Consider the following 18,141-nt stretch of genomic DNA (forward strand, 5'->3'; position numbering starts at 1 on the left):
TATCCAATTTTAGCCATATCATTTCCCAATTTTTCAAACAAATTTTTACCAAATTATACATTGTTATTCCAAAATATTGTCTTAATATTTTAAAATATGTTAAACTGTTCCTGGATACCTGATATAAATCCAACTTAATGCACAAATTTTGCAATATGTTATTGTAATCTTTTAGATAAAATTTCATTTTTCTCATCATCCAAAGAGGAAGGTTTTAATGTTCTTTGTTGTTTTCCATTTTCTAGAAACCTTAGCTCATGTTTTCTCCCAGTTTCCCTCCATTCGTGCCTTAACCCTACTGATCCTGGAAAGAGAAGCCTTTTAGCAGAGCCTTCCTGATCTCTATTCTTCTGCCTCCACCTACTGGTGGAGTTCTTGAAGCAGTAGTCTCTCCCTGCTGCCCTGGAAATGACTGGCAAAATTTTAAAGCAACTTCTATGAACCTCAGTTCTCACAGAATTTACATATATATATATATATATATATATATATATATATATATATATACATATATACAAAACAAACAAAAATAAAATAAACATTTTACTTTTATCTTGTTGCCAAGATAGTAATCATGTGCTGTATATGATGGTATTTGTTAAAGCAGCTCTCAGCTGCATAAGTTGAGAACAATATCCTTAGGAAGCATTAAAGAAAGACAGGAAGTATCAGTAGGAATGCTTGTACCTTGTGGCTTTTGGCATCCTTGTAGCAATGTGGTATCCGTCCTTAGCTGGTGAAACCGCACTTGCCTTCTTTTATTCTGGCAGTTGACTTCCTGCCCTTTGACTCACTGTCACAGGAACTCAAAGTATTCTCCACCCAAAGAAAGTCCAGATGTCCAAGTGGCACCTTAGCATTGATGGACTATTACTCTCTCATTGAGTGAGCAGCAGAAATCTCAGAGCATAAAAGTCCCAGATCATTCTTGGAAAGGAAGTTGAGTGATTTGCTCAGTCACTTGTGGATGCTGAGTTGTAGTTTTGGGTGCCATCCCTGCATATGGATATTGGGAAGGGACATTTGGGTTCTATTTGCTTCTGTGGAGCAAGATTGGGCAATGATAGTTTCTTTTATGCTATCACCTACAATAGCTGTAGCCACTACAGCAGCAGTATCTGAAAGCTGCTTCTCTTCTTTAGATGATCTCTTTAATGGCTAGATAAAGGGGATGCTGGAGTAGGAATTTATTAGAATTTACTGGGTATGTTGCATGGTCAAATCTGAGCTTTAGGAAAATCATTCTGGAATAGAGACAGACTTGAAGTAGGGAGATCAATTAGAAGGCTATAGAAAGAGTGCATGGGAAAGAGTGCACTGAAGACCTTAAAATAGGATGGTGGCTGTGTGAGAGATATTGTAAAAACAGAAGGGAACAGATGGAACAATAGACTAGGGAATTATAGGGAATGAGTGCAAAAGAGATTAACTTTGCATATCTTCCAGTAATAATAACTATGGAATGAAAGAATTATAGCTTTAGAATTGCAAGAGACCTTAATAGTCATTGACTTCAACCTCCTCATTTCAGGTGAGGAAATTCAGGCTCACTAAACATTTATTAAGTGTTTGATTTTTGCCAGGAATCTTGCTAAGCAATGGGGACACAAATAAAAGGGAGAAGAGATAGTTCTCACACTCAAAGAATTCAAAATCTGAAGGACAGAAATTGATAGAAGTTGGATTTGAATGTAAGGTCTCTGATTCCAAACAACAGCTGGCAGATCTGAAAGCTCTCTTATTTAAACCCTTCATTTTATATATAGGATGTGGTTATTGTTCATGTAGGTTGTTTCTATCTACAAGATTTGCTTTATAGCAAAGTGATAGATCCTCCAGAATCTTCTCTGTCCACCCATCTCCAAAGTCAGCCTTTGATTCCTATCAGGCAAGAAAAATCACTTCAATTCCAGGAGGCTTACCTCTTGTCCACTTCTTAAAAAAAGGGGTATTATGTTTGAACTATAGTTGACCTAAGTATTACTAATAATTTTGTACTCACCATCACTATTCCTTGATTTATTTCCAAAGGCTTGTTTCCCTTCCCACCAATTGTCAGTTACACAAAAACACATCACAGTGTATAGCAAAATATCAAGAACAACAACAAAAACATTTATCCAATATGATAGAAAAGAAAAGGCAGAAAAGTTGTATAGATTAGAATATATCAAACAATAACCTCAGCTTAAGCATAAGAAAGCAAGAATCTCTGACCTCCATCAAGGGGCAATTCCTGGAAGTCACCAGTATGATAAATTGGGCATGGGGACATGATTGAGGTGCTCTCTCTTTTCCAAGGTGGCTTCCTTTCAGACTCTTTTTCCTCCTCCAGAGACCACTCTAAGAGACTCTAAAATCTTCTGTGTTCTTTCTCTCTAGAATCCAGAACACTAGAGCTCTCTTCTCCTAAGCTCTTACCAGCACTGTCTATTATGCAAGTATGTAGCATCAGTTATTCTGCATCATTGGGAATAATTTTATTCAAATGGGCCTTAATCCTGAGTTACATACAGAGGCCAAGAAATGTTAAGAGGGTCTGCCAAGGTAACAAAGGGGACAGAGATGGGATTTAGAACTAAGTCCCCTGACTCAATTCATCCTTTCTGTTCATCTAAACACTTTCATAATGGTCCTACTACTATATTTATATTTATAAAACACTTTACAATTTCAGAGGGATTTTATCCCAGAAAGCCTGGATCAGAGTTTGAGTGATTTTTTGAAGGTCTCATGACTAGTTAGTAAAGGAATCAGAACTTCATTTCAGTATAATTTAAAGCCAAAATTGGAACCCTCTGCTGTCTTTCAGGGTACTTTACTTAAAATACTTTAAGGAAGCAATGAAGAAGGAATGAAGCAATGGAAAAGAAGGATTCTTGGAGTATTCTGGAAAGGAAAGTAGGCTTGGAGTAGAAAAGCAGAATGACTCTTTGGACCAAAGTGCTAACAAGTTTGGGAAAAAAAGAAAGGGGATGAGGGACAGAATCTTGAGACAGGTTCTAGAATTAACTCTGTCACTTACTATTTGATGACATCTTTTTACTTCTTATTGTAATTGAGAAATTTCATTTGTATTTGACCCTTCATGACTCTGTTTGGGATTTTCTTGGCAGAAATGCTGAAATGGTTTTCCATTTACTTGTCCAGCTCATTTTATGGATGAAGAAACTGAGGCAAATAGAGTTACAGTGACTCGCCCAATTTTATACAACTAGTAGATGATTTGAATTCAGTTCTTTTGATTCAAGGCCCAATACTCTCTTTATTGTACTACCAATCAGCCAATTTCTCTTTTAAGGCCTTATTGCTCATTCTGTTAAATGTTTAGTTTTGTTCAAAAGATCTCCAAGGATTTTTCTATTTCAAAATTTTAAGAACTAAAGCTGCCTAAAAGTGTAATAATACATTGCCTCAGGAAGTTATGAGGTTTTCATTGCTGAAAATCATTAAACTAAGAATGGATAATCAGGTATCAAATGTATCATAGTAAGGATTCATTTTTTAAGGGATAGGAAGCCTCTGAGGTCCTTTCTGACTAGGATTTTATGTTTTGGCAAGGCTGTAAATGTGGGCAAGGCAAATAAAAACTTTGTCTTGCTGTCAGGAGATCTGATGATTGCCTGAAAGTCCATCTGGGCAAAAAGAAGTAAATAAATTCAATTTAGTACACTAAAAGGATAAGGTGAAGGATAGGAAAGAACATAATGGTTACATCAGTAGACACCAAGGGAATTTGAGGTCAAATACAGGGGATTAGGTAGTAAAAGAACATTTAGTTCCTTAAATATATTACAATTTCCTTGCTCAAAGGATTATTTGACAGAGAGGCATCAACATATGAAGGAAAAAAATATTGGCTCAAGAAGTCAGAAGCCCAGAGTTTAAATTCTCTAGCTGTGTGATCTTGTTCCAATCATTCTGCTTCCTGGGCCTCAGTTTCCTTATTTGAAAATTAAAAAAAAAAGTTGAACTTGTTAGCCCCTGAAGTTCATGTCATTTCTATCTAAACCTATGATCTATGTAACAAAAGATTGTGTAAATTTGTTTATAAGCACTGAAAAAAATAAGTAAAAAGAAAGAGCTGTCTTAGTTTGGAGTTGGGCAAATCTTTTTCAAATTTTAAGGGGAAAAAACAAATAGAGAGGTAGATCTCAGAGTTAATGGCAACTGTCTGGAGACAACGGTTCTCTACAGGAAGAAGAATCTGTCTGAGAGATTTGAGTTGACACAGCAGATCTCCTCCCAGAGAGCGATCGGCAGTTCTGGAGACAACAGCACATTACATATTACATATAGTGGTCCTCAGAGGCTATTAAAGACACAGAAATAACTGATGTTGAGATCCTTGGCTAAAATAAATAATTGAAGGTAACCACAAATAAAGCTCTATAGCAATAAAAAGAAGACATAAATTGAATGTTTTTATTTTATTTTTAATACTTTTCCACCATTGCTCTATATAAAAACTTAATTATTGAAGGAAAATCTGGCTTTCATACTATATCATAGTATTTAAATGTTTTGAAGACTAAAGATAGGCAGCAACCCTTCTCCCATGGTGAAATGATGAGATCATTTTTAGCTGTGAATTTCAGACATTTTTAGAGATTGATGACCAGTTTCAATTAGGTGACAGAGAGAATATGTATGTCAAGAAAGGGTGAGGAAACAGAGTGGACTTTCAGGAAAAGAAAGCTAATGTAGAATGGTGAAGATAGTCCAGAGTCAATAGTAACATGCAGAGAAGATCAAATAATAGAATCAGAACCTCAAATCTTTTGGATGGAAACTTAATGCTAGTGATCCAATAATAGTAGAAGAGATATGGCAAGTCTGCCCTGCATAATTATGATCTGTGGTACCCATTTTCAATAATGTGCCAGCAATCACATGCAAATCATATCTTTCTATTTTGGTATTCAGTTCACCCAGGTCTGGTAACATGAACTCATGAAGACCTTGAGGGGATCCATTATTATTTTCTTATTTATCTTAGATTTTGTCTCTCCATTTAGAATTTTTGGTTTATTCTTTCTAATTGATTCTTCTCCTTTTGCAAATTCAATAAGGAAAATACAAATTAGGTGCTTCTGACTTTGTAATCTGTTATCATCGATGTAGCTGTAACAATCATTAATTCCATTTCTTTTTTAATCATTCCTTTTGCTCCAACTTAGTTAAAATGCAACTTTTTTAAACCTATGTTATTTCCAGCATGATGCCAAAACAGGCAAACTTAACATATTTTCTTTTCTTTTTTTTTAATGCTATCCCATCCTCTGAGCTGTCACCTACAATGTTTAGAGGCCCAAATGAAATGGTCTTTCCCTCTTCCTGCATAGCATACCTTTGCAGTTCCTATCAGATTCTTTCTACTGGTTTCTTGTATTTGCAATCTTTTCTTTTTTTGCTGAGTCAATTGGGATTAAATGACTTGCTTCACAGAGTAGAAAGTATTAAGTATCTAAGGCTGGATTTGAACTCAGCCCTCTTGACTTCATCTAGCTACCCTTGCATTCTTTTTTTTTTTAAAGCATTCTGACTCTACTACTCCACTGGGTACATTGTTTGAATGCCAAATGAATGCTTTTATGAGAACATACACAGGGCAAGTGCTCACATAGTGATCAGAAAAAGTGATTCAAAGATACTCCTAAAGCATCTCAACTTTAGAATTAATTGTATGATATGGGAGACATTGGTACAGGACCATCATCAGAGAAGGTACTATGCTCTAGGAATTGAATTAACCCAAAAGAAATGATAGATGTGCAACATTAGAGAAGCTACACCAAATGTTCAAAGGGACTATTTGTGTCTGACCTGTGGCCGATAACTCCAAGCTCTAATTATCTGATCAGCCACAGTTGGACACCCTGCAACTCAACTCTAACATAGTGATGTCATTTTGATTCTCCCAGCCATGTTCTCTTTCTTTATCTATAGATTTTGTTCTCTAGTGGGATCTTTCCTTGACGTATGTCTCTCTTTCAGGGTACAAGGTCAGGCAAATGTGTGATCAGTGCTCTTTAAATAATCAAGACAAGTGGCAAGCTTTGTACTTATATATGAAATCATAGCTCCTGCCCAGGAAATCCTTTATGAGGAGGTCAGCAAGACAAGGGTCCCTCAAAAACTTATGGTACCGCCTCAAGTTGACAAACTATACAGGATCTATCATTTCATTGGTCATTGGTGTGGAATTCACCATAATCTTAATTTCCAGCATTGCTGAATTCTCCCAATTGGTATAGTTGACAGTGTGCCCATTCTAGTGCCAGGAAGACTGATATTTTGTATTGTTTTACCAGTTTTTCAGAACTCAGTTCTCCTTAGCATTACAGGGTATTAGTAGTAGGTCACCATTTTGTAAACACATACTTTCTTCTTCAAATGTACATTCAAATGCTACTTTGACAACCAATTTCCCCTCCACAATTTTGATACTGGACAACATCAAAGCAGTAGAGAAAAAAGAAGATACATCCTATTCATTCTCTTTAGGAGACAGATTCCTTGTCAGTATAGAATTTGGTAGACATTGGATGTTGAATGATAAGACTTACAGGACACACAGGACAGAAGTAGATGCAGAACATGATTATACAACATCCATGCCATGTCTCCCCAACCTAAGGAAAGGAGTTATAATCAAGAACATATCTGTTTTTTCCTGCTGCCCCTGTCTGCTAGCATAGGTTTGCAATAACCAAATAGATCCTCAAAGTGTAGGATACCAGTTTGAGCCACAGATGTTCTTTCCTCTTGTTCAAAGCTGGGAACCAAAGGTGTACCCTGAAATGCCTGCACTCACTCCATGGTATTTCCATATTTTTGGAAAAAGCTGAGGCACCTATAATCCATTTGAATCTGGTGTTGGTGAAGTGGCAGGATTGCACTAAATTGGGGAAATAGCACAGGACTGGAGAGTCAGACTGCTTGGACGTGAGTGATTCACTTCATTTCTAGGGGCTTCAATTTATTCATTGCTAAAGGGAGGGCATCACAGTTGGAACAAGATTCTTAATCATTTTGGTATGCCATGGTCCCCTTCTAAGAGTAATATTTTTAAATGCATAAAATAAAATATAAAATGTTACAAAAAACTAAGTTTTTGAATAATTATAAAATATTTTTTTCTTGTGGATTATTGTAAATTTTCCCCCCTGGATCTCTGGTTAAGGAATTTCTGTATTAGATGATCCTGAAATCACCTGCAAAATAATAATTCTGAAACTTAGCTAATTCTTTGGATTTCTAACTTGTAGAAAAACTTGTCAGGATCAGGGGCTTGGGGAGGGGACTAAAAATATAATGAAATTGGACTTCCAACTATTCCTCCTTTTTTTTATAAATTTCTGAGTGAATTTAGTGTTTGTAGTCTATATCTCTGTATTTTTGTCCTTTAACTTCTAGAAATTTTGGTAAAAATGCTTCCTAGAGATCATAGAATCATAGATTCAGATTTAGAAAGGCAGTCACTGAAAATTCAACCCCTTTATTTTTCTAAAGAATCTGAGGCCCAGAGTACTTAAAACTGAATCACTCAAGACCAGTTGCTGTTCATGTTATTCAGTAATGTCTGATTCTCCATGACCTTATTTTAGCAAAGATACTAGAGTTGTTTGACATTTTCTTCTCCAGTTCTTTTTCAAAATGAAGAAATTAAGGTATACAGAGTTACATGTGTTGTCCATGATCACATGGGTCCTAAGTATCCAAGGTCAGATTTGAATTTAGATTCTGCTAACTCCAGTACTAGCTGTCTAAGCCTAAAATCACACAGTTCAAAAATGTCCAAAATAGAATTTGAACACAAGTTTTCCTTACTTTAAATCTAGCCACTTTCTACTTCAGGACATGGGCGACTAGCAGAGCTTTTGATTAATACAAGGGTATAAGAGCAGTTCTGCTTCTTTAATATAGAACTCCATAGATTAGAATGTGACTTTCAATGTCTGGTGTGATAATATCTGAACCTAGGAAATCCTAGAAGGGTAATGCATGTTGAAGAGTAGAAGTAAAATTACATTCTTTAGCTTTTCTATATTTATTGATAAGATCCTATAGTATCCTCATTTCTTCTTGCAAAGCATTCATTTGAACTTTGAGACAAATCAATCCTAAATGACAGAAATAGTTTTTCATTTTATTATGTCAGAAGTATCTTGTGATACTTCTGAGAAACCAAGGTTGTCTGATTCCTTTTTCTCTAGTGACAAAGTTACATCCCATCCATAGGGGAACTTGATACCAAGATCTCTGCTCTACCAAGAATGAAGCAGAATTAGCCTTGAAGCATTCAGACCTGAGTCATTGAGAAGTATTGAAAAGGAGGGAAGGAATAAATTTTGTGCCTTATGTTAATGATAAGATTTCTTGAAAGTTAACTTCATGGATATCTGAATGACTACATTAACTTGGTAATGAGTGTCAGAGATGATAAAAATACTGCATTTTCTTTCTATGACCCCTCCATTTTCTAATCTTTTTTATCTCATGTCCCAAGATTATTAGAAGTTCTTCCATTTATTTGCAATTTATTCCTTTTCCTTTGTTATATCCCTTACCATTCTTAAACCTAAACCACTCTAGCTTAGGCTAAAGAAAATTATCTATAACTAGCCTTTTGTTGCTTTCCTTTCTTCTTCAAATTTTTCTTCCTTTGTCTTTCCTTGCCTTATATTTCCTCCTCTTTGCTTTCCGTTCTTCCCCTTCCCCTCACTCCAGTTTGTGCAACAATAACAGATTTTCTTCCTGCTTCTGATGCTTTACTTTCACATGTCCTTCTCCTAAAAAGTGACTCTTTTAGTGATTTCTCTATCCTTTAATGCCTTTGTTGTTGATTTATCCATCCTTCATTTTAACTCATTTATCTTCTCTCCTGTGTATTTTCTACTCTGGTCAGACCCATCTTCCCATAAACTTTGGCTTGAATCATAGATTCAGATTTAGAAAGGCAGTCACTGAATTCAACCCCTTTATTTTTCTAAAGAATCTGAGGCCCAGAGTACTTAAAACTGAATCACTCAAGACCAGTTGCTGTTTGTGTTATTCAGTAATGTCTGACTCTCCATGACCTTATTTTAGCAAAGATACTAGAGTTGTTTGACATTTTCTTCTCCAGTTCTTTTTCAAAATGAAGAAATTAAGGTATACAGGGTTACATGTGTTGCCCAGGATCACATGGGTCCTAAGTATCCAAGGTCAGATTTGATTTTAGGTTCTGCTAACTGCAGTACTAGCTGTCTAAGCCTAAAATCACACAGTTCAAAAATGCATGAGGTCACAGAAGGGTAGGGGCTTGCTGGCTGTGATCACTTTCAGGAGGAGATAATCCCTATTTTTGATTCCAGGTTGCAGGAATGAACTGAAGCTTGGAGCAACAGGAAGCACTACAGGAGTAAGCACATTTGCCATGATAGTGTTGCTGACAGCCCTTGTCACAATTCATAGTGGAAATGAATACTTGAAATCAGCTGCCCAGATAGAGCTTAGGAAATAACAGCAAGGAAAAAAAACCCTGACACTTGAGGTATTATTTCCCACACCTTGCAACTAGAGCTCAACTCTAAAACAAAATAACCAACAAATTTCACTAAAATGAGTATACAAAAGAGAAAGAAATTGAATATAGGTAGCTACTATGTTGATAGAAATTATCTCAGTTCAAATTCAGATTTGAATTGTTGAAGTTGAAATAGTTACATCTATTTCAAAGAAAAATTAAAATGGTCACAAATTCCAAAGGAGTGCTTAGAAGAGCTTAAAAAGCACAAATAAGCTGGGGGGCGGAGCCAAGATGGCGGAGAAGATACACGCCACTGTGTAAGCTCCTTTCTTCCCTCACAACCAACTAGATTTAATCAGCCTCAGAGATAGTGCTGGACTGATAGAATCCACAAGGACTGGAAGCAGGACTCACCAGCTGAAGAGAATCTGGAGTTTCAGCAGGAAAGGACAGCTTCCCAGGGAAGGAAGAAGAGAGGCCAGTGCAGACGGTGGGGTAGTGGCACACTGCGCCGGTCGCACTGGGGAGGGCTCTGGGATCAGAGAATCCACTGAGATAAAAGAATCGGGCACAGGCTGTTAGCTCTTCTCTACTTATAATACAGCAGTTCAGAAGAGAAATCTAAACTACATTAAAATTTAAAACCACATTGGATCTTCCCGGATCCCGGGGGTGACTCAGCAGATCTCGGCACTGGGGGTGTGGCCAACATAGGCAATCCAGGCTTTCGCCTCAGGGTAGTTAAGAGATTGAAAAGTGGGCGGGGCAGTAACTCATAGTGCCTGGCTTCAGCTGGAGGCTGTGGAACGGAAGTCCCAGAGAAGCGGAACCTTTGAACTAGGGACCGTGGTTTCTGGCAGACACTTCCAGTTTGAGCACAGGGGCTTTTCACGTCACCTACTGCAGACATCATGCCCCACCGGGACGCATAGGCTAGGCTTTGAGTTGCCTTTACTGTTCAATCTCAACCTCAGGGAAGCTGCTAAAACACAGCGCCCTCAAGGCACAGCAGTGCTGATCACCTCTGAGTCACTTCCAGGGAGGGGGTGGGGAACTCTCTCCCAGAGCTCTCTCTTAGCTCAGGCGCAGGGGCCGCTGCATCCATCTGGTCTGGGAGGAAGCTGGTAAAGAAATAAATAAATAATTTCCTACCCCAGGGACAGACCCCAAAAGATTTTTTAAGTATGAACAAAAAGCAAAAAAAACCCCATTGACTCATTCTACACAGAGAAAGAGCGGGTATCCAACCCCGAGGAAGTTAACAGCAGAGAGTCAGCAGATAACAACCTAAAGGGGAACGATTCCTGCCCCCCATCACATAACTCTCTCCATGAAGAGACTATTAAAAAGTTAAGAGAGTTTGAAGAAAAATGGGGAAAGGAAAGGGAAGCTATGATAGAGAATAACAATGTCCTGAAATTGGAGTTGGAAAAAATAAAGAATTCACAGGAGATGCAGGGAAACAAATTTAGTGAATTAGAAAAGGTAAAAAAATCACAGGAAAGTAGGATTTCTGAATTGGAGAAGATAAAAAAGTCTCAAGAAAATAGGATTTCTGAATTGGAGAAGATAAAAAAGTCCCAAGAAAATAGGATTTCTGAATTGGAAAAAGAAAATAATTCTCAAAAAAAATTAGGGAAATGGAAAAAATTTCAATAGAGCAAAATAACTCATTTAAAAACAAAATTGGGCATTTACAAAAAGAACTAAAAACTGTGAATGAAGAAAATAACTCCTTAAAATTCAGGATGGAACAAATAGAAATGAAATTCATTGAGAACCCAAGAATCAGTCAAACAAAACAAAAAAAAAATGAAAATCTGGAGAATAACGTCAAATACTTACTGGGAAAATCTATAGACCTGGAGAATAGATCTAGGAGAGATAATCTGCGGATCATTGGATTTCCCAAAAACTATGACCAAAAAAAGAGCCTAGATTCTATTTTACAGGAAATTATCAAAGAGAACTGTCCAGAGATAATAGAAACAGAGGGGAAAGTAGATGTTGAAAGAATTCATCGAACTCCTTCTGAAATAGACCCTAAAAAAAGAACACCACGGAATATTGTGGCTAAGCTGCAGAATTACCACACAAAGGAGAAAATCCTGCAAGCAGCTATAAAAAAAACAATTTAAATACCAAGGTGCCACAATAAGGGTCACACAAGATCTGGCTGCCTCCACATTAAAAGATAGAAGGGCATGGAACCTGATATTCCGAAAGGCAAAAGATCAAGGATTGCAACCAAGAACAAACTACCCAGCTAAGTTTAGCATCTTTTTCCATGGAAGAAGATAGTCATTCAATGAAATAGAGGAATTCCATACGTTTCTAAGAAAAAAACCAGACTTAAACAAAAAATTTGATCTACATCCACAAGACTGAAGAGAAACAGAAAAAGGTACACAGAACCCTTGAGAACTATATCTCTGTTGTGGGTATATAGAAAGTACACATGGATAATTTAATTTTACTGATATAAAAGAAAAAAAAAGGAGGGGGTGTAGTAAAGGGAAGGGGGTAGTATCATAAAAAGGGAAGGGAGTGATAAAAAGAGGGAAACTACATCCCAGGAAGAGGCATAGAAAATACACCATATCTGAGGGAATTTAGAGAGGGGGAGAATCATTGTGTAAATCTTACTCATCAGAAGAGGCTCAAAGAGTAAATAATTGTTATATTTGTTTTTCAGAGAATTCTCTCTCACCTCATTAAAAGGGGAGAGGAAAAGGGAAAAGGAAAAGGAGAATAAGGGAAGGGACGTGGAGGGAGGGGGGAAGGATACTAAAAAAAAGGGAGGGCTGTGTGTCGCAAGGGGGTCTATAAATTGAATATTGGGGAAGGGGTTCAGGGGGGTCAAGGGAAAAAGCATAATCTGGGGATAATATGATGGCAGGAAATACAGAATTAGTAATTTTAACTGTAAATGTAAATGGGATGAACGATCCCATCAAAAGGAGACGGATAGCAGATTGGATCAAAAAGCAGAACCCTACAATATGTTGTCTACAGGAAACACACTTAAAGCAGGGAGATACATACAGAGTAAAGGTAAAAGGTTGGAACAGAGCCTATTATGCTTCAGGTAAAGCCAAAAAAGCAGGGGTAGCTATCCTTATCTCAGATCAAGCAAAAGCAGAAGTAGATCTCGTTAAAAAAGATAAGGAAGGAAACTATATCCTGCTGAAAGGTAGCATAAATAATGAAGCCATATCAATACTAAACATATATGCACCAAGTGGTATAGCATCTAACTTTCTAAAGGAAAAGTTAAGAGAGTTGCAAGAACAAATAGACAGTAAAACTATAATAGTGGGAGATCTCAACCTTGCACTCTCAGATTTAGACAAATCAAACCACAAAACAAACAAGAAAGAAATTAAAAAAGTAAATAGAACATTAGAAAAACTAGGTATGATAGACCTTTGGAGAAAACTGAATGGCAATAGAAAGGAATATACTTTCTTCTCAGCAGTTCATGGATCCTATACAAAAATTGACCATATATTAGGACATAAAGATCTCAAAATTAAATGTAGGAAGGCAGAAATAATAAATGCCTTCTTCTCAGACCACAATGCAATAAAAGCTACATTCAGTAAAAAGTTAGGGGTAATTAGACCAAAAAGTAATTGGAAACTGAATAATCTCATCTTAAAGAATGACTGGGTGAAAGAGCAAATTATAGAAACAATTAATAATTTCACCCAAGATAATGACAGTGATGAGACATCATACCAAAATCTGTGGGATGCAGCTAAAGCAGTAATAAGGGGAAATTTTATATCTTTAGAGGCTTATTTGAAGAAAATAGAGAAAGAGAAGATTAACAAATTGGGCTTGCAACTTAAAAGACTAGAAAAAGACCAAATCAAAAACCCCCAACCAAAAATTAAACTTGAAATACAAAATTAAAAGGAGAAATCAATAATATTGAAAGTAAAAAAACTATTGAATTAATAAATAAAACCAAGAGTTGGTTTTATGAAAAAGCCAATAAAATAGACAAACCTTTGGTGAATCTGATCAGAAAAAAGAAAGAGGAAAATCAAATTGTTAGTCTTACAAATGAAAAAGGGGATCTTTCCACCAATGAAGAGGAAATTAGAGAAATAATAAGGAGTTACTTTGCCCAACTTTATGCCAATAAATTTGATAACTTAAGTGAAATGGATGATTTCCTCCAAAAATATAGGCTCCCTAGATTAACAGAGGAGGAAATAAATTGCTTAAATAGTCCCATTTCAGAAAAAGAAATTGAAGAAGCTATTAATCAACTTCCTAGGAAAAAATCCCCTGGACCAGATGGATTTACATGTGAATTCTACCAAACATTTAAAGAACAAATAGCCCCAATGCTATATAAACTATTTGAAAAAATAGGGAATGAAGGAGTCCTACCAAACTCCTTTTATGACACAGACATGGTACTGATACCTAAACCAGGTCGATCGAAAACTGAGAAAGAAAATTATAGACCAATTTCCTTAATGAATATTGATGCTAAAATCTTAAATAAGATATTAGCAAAAAGACTTCAGAAAATCATCCCCAGGATAATACACTATGATCAAGTAGGATTCATATCAGGAATGCAGAGCTGGTTTAATATTAGGAAAACTATTAGTATAATTGACCATATTAATAAACAAATTAATAAAAACCATATGATCATCTCAATAGATGCAGAAAAAGCATTTGATAAAATCCAACATCCATTCCTACTAAAAACGCTTGAGAGTATAGGAATAAATGGACTATTCCTTAAAATAATAAGGAGCATATATTTAAAACCTTCAGTAAACATCATATGTAATGATGATAAACTAGAAGATCAGGAGTGAAACAATGTTGCCCACTATCACCATTATTATTCAATATAGTACTAGAAACGCTAGCCTCGGCAATAAGAGCCGAGAAAGAGATTCAAGGAATTAGAGTAGGAAATGAGGAAATCAAACTATCACTCTTTGCAGATGACATGATGTTATACTTAGAGAACCCCAAAGACTCTGCTAAAAAGCTATTAGAAATCATTCAGAATTTTAGCAAAGTGGCAGGATACAAAATAAATCCACATAAATCCTCAGCATTCTTATATATCGCCAACAAAATGCAACAGCAAGAGATACAAAGAGAAATTCCATTCCAAACAAATGTTGAGAATATAAAGTATTTGGGAATCCATCTACCAAAGAAAAGTCAGGAATTATATGAGCAAAATTACAAAACACTTGCCACAAAAATAAAGTCAGATTTAAATAATTGGAAAGACATTCAGTGCTCTTGGATAGGCCGAGCGAATATAATAAAGATGACAATACTCCCCAAACTAATCTATTTATTTAGTGCTATACCAATCAGACTCCCAAGAAACTATTTTAATGACCTAGAAAAAATAACAACAAAATTCATATGGAAGAATAAAAGGTCGAGAATTGCAAGGGAACTAATGAAAAAAAAGTCAGAGGAAGGTGGTCTAAATGTACCTGATCTAAAGCTATATTATATAGCAGCAGTCACCAAAACCATTTGGTACTGGCTAAGAAATAGAGCGGTAGATCAGTGGAACAGATTAGATATGAAGGACAAAAAAGGGTACATCTATAGCAATCTCATCTTTGACAAACCCAAAGATACCAACATTAGGGACAAAAATTCATTATTTGGAAGGAACTGTTGGGAAAACTGGAAATTAGTATGGCAGAAATTAGATATGGACCCACACTTAACACCATATATCAAGATAAGATCAAAATGGGTCCATGATTTAGGCATAAAGAATGAGATCATAAATAGATTAGAGGAACAGGGAATAGTCTACCTCTCAGACCTGTGGAGGAGGAAGGAATTTATGACCAGAGGAGAATTAGAGATCATTATTGATCACAAAATAGAAGATTTTGATTACATCAAACTAAAAAGTTTCTGTACAAACAATACTAATGCAAACAAGATTAGAAGGGAAGTAACAAATTGGGAAAATATTTTTAAAAGGAAAGGTTCTGACAAAGGTCTCATTTCCAAAATATATAGAGAACTGACCCTGATTTATAGGAAACCAAACCATTGATAAATGGTCAAGGGATATGAACAGACAGTTCTCAGATGATGAAATTGAAACTATTTCCACTCATATGAAAGAGTGTTCCAAATCACTACTGATCAGAGAAATGCAAATTAAGACAACTCTGAGATACCACTACACACCTGTCAGATTGGCTAAGATGACAGGAACAAATAATGATGAATGTTGGAGGGGATGTGGGAAAACTGGGACACTGATACATTGTTGGTGGAGTTGTGAAAGAATCCAGCCATTCTGGAGAGCAATTTGGAACTATGCCCAAAAAGTTATCAAACTGTGCATACCCTTTGACCCAGCATTGCTGTTATTGGGATTATATCCCAAAGAAATACTAAAGAGTGGAAAGGGACCTGTATGTGCCAAAATGTTTGTGGCAGCTCTTTTTGTTGTAGCTAGAAACTGGAAGTTGAATGGATGTCCATCGATTGGAGAATGGTTGGGTAAATTGTGGTATATGAAGGTTATATAATATTATTGCTCTGTAAGAAATAACCAGCAGGAGGAATACAGAGAGGCTTGGAGAAACTTAAATCAACTGTTGCTGAGTGAAATGAGCAGAACCAGAAGATCACTATACACTTCAACAACAATACTGTATGAGGATGTATTCTGATGGAAGTGGAAATCTTCAACATAAAGAAGATCCAACTCACTTCCAGTTGATCAATGATGGACAGAAATAACTACACCAAGAGAAGGAACACTGGGAAGTGAATGTAAATTGTTAGCACTACTGTCTATCTACCCAGGTTACTTATACCTTCGGAAGCTAATAATTAATGTGCAACAAGAAAATGATATTTACACACACATATTGTATCTAGGTTATATTGTAACACATGTAAAATGTATGGGATTGCCTGTCATCGGGGGGAGGGAGTGGAGGGAGGGAGGGGATAATTTGGAAAAATGAATAAAAAAAAATAAAAAAGAAAAAAAAAAGGAAAAAAAAAGCACAAATAAGTGAGGATGAAGAAAAATGAGGGAGAAATATGAGTAACATAATAAAATTATGAAAAAGTCAACCAATTGGAAGAAAAAAATTCAAAAACTAGTGGAAGAAAGTAATTTCTTAAATATTAAAATTGGGAAAGGGAAGCTAGTAACTTTATAAGACACAAAGAAATAATAAAACCACATCAAAAGAATGAAAAAGTAAATAAATGAGAATATAAAACATCTCATTAGAAAAACAACTGATCTGGAAAACAAAACAAGAAGATGCAATATATGGTTTGTTGTATTTCATTAAATTAATGATTTTTAATAGTGTCTAAAATAGAGTTCATTAAAAATAATTATTTTTAAAAGTGTCTGAAAAGTTTCTATACTTCAATAAACTATTAAAGAAAATTGCCCACAATTTTGGAACTAGAAGATAAAACAGAAATTGAAAAAAAAAAAATCCACCAATTACCAATTAAAAAAGAACCCAAAATGAAAACTCACAGGAACATTATATGTAAATTTTGAAGATCCCAGGTCACTGGCAACTAGAAGTAAATAATTTAAATGCTGTGAAACTACAGCCAGGATATCACAAGATTTAGCAATTTTTACATTAAAATACCAAAGGGTATGGAATATTCTAAATATTCTAAAGACCAAAGGAGCTAGGTTTGCAATCAAGAATAACTTATCCAGAAAATGGGAAAAAATGGATATTGCCATGTATTCATATGGAAAATACCAGAATTGAATGCAAAAAATGACCTACAAGAATCAGGACAAACATAAAAAGTTAAACATGAAACATTAGTTCTAAGGGATTTAACTTTATTAATTTAATCAGATCAAATTTACTTCTCATATGAAAAAATTGTCTATAATTCTTTTTTTTTTTATGATTTCAAATTTTATATGATTATTATTATACACGTCTAGAGCTCTATACCCAGTGCTGCATCCATCTTTACTGACTGTGCTGTTCTTTTTTTTTTTTTTTTTTTTTTAATTTTAAATTTTTTTATTTTATTTTATAATTATAACATTTTTTGACAGTACATATGCATGGGTAATTTTTTACAACATTATCCCTTGCACTTACTTCTATTCAGATTTTTTCCCTTCCTCCCCCAACCCCCTCCCCCAGATGGCAAGCAGTCTTATATATGTTAAATATATTACAGTATAATTTAGGTACAATATATGTGTGTAGAACCGAATTTTTTGTTGCACAGGAAGAATTGGATTCAGAAGGTAAAAATAACAGTTTACATTCATTTCCCAGTCCTTTTCTGGATGTAGCTGGTTCTGTCCATCATTAATCAGTTGGAATTGGATTAGCTCTTCTCTATGTTGAAGAAATCCACTTCCATCAGCATACATCCTCGTACAGTATCATTGTTGAAGTGTATAATGATCTTCTGGTTCTGCTCGTTTCACTCAGCATCAGTTGATGTAAGTCTCTCCAAGCCTCTCTGTATTTCTCCTGTTGGTCATTTCTTATAGAACAGTAATATTCCATAACATTCATATACCATAGTTTACCCAACCATTCTCCAATTGATGGACATCCATTCATCTTCCAGCTTCT

The 18,141-nt window shown here is 35.6% G+C and overlaps 1 protein-coding gene across 4 annotated transcripts in view; it reads right to left on the bottom strand.

Moving 5' to 3' along the window:
* Positions 1-18,141, bottom strand: part of LOC141558862 (pulmonary surfactant-associated protein D-like) — a 55,765-nt gene that overhangs the window by 28,522 nt on the left and 9,102 nt on the right. The window contains exons 3-4 of one of the 4 annotated variants that reach the window (XM_074296678.1): positions 9,929-10,064; positions 688-996 (exon numbers count right to left, since the gene is read on the bottom strand). The exons of 1 other annotated variant lie outside the window; for it this stretch is intronic. In XM_074296678.1, coding sequence (XP_074152779.1) covers positions 688-704 — 17 coding nt within the window. In that variant the 5' untranslated portion in view covers positions 705-996; positions 9,929-10,064. The remainder of the gene's footprint in view (positions 1-687; positions 997-9,928; positions 10,065-18,141) is intronic. 2 more of the 4 variants (XM_074296681.1, XM_074296679.1) reach the window with 2 other exon arrangements.

This window comes from Sminthopsis crassicaudata, chromosome 2 (assembly GCF_048593235.1).
Source record: "Sminthopsis crassicaudata isolate SCR6 chromosome 2, ASM4859323v1, whole genome shotgun sequence".
Lineage (NCBI taxonomy): Eukaryota > Metazoa > Chordata > Mammalia > Dasyuromorphia > Dasyuridae > Sminthopsis > Sminthopsis crassicaudata.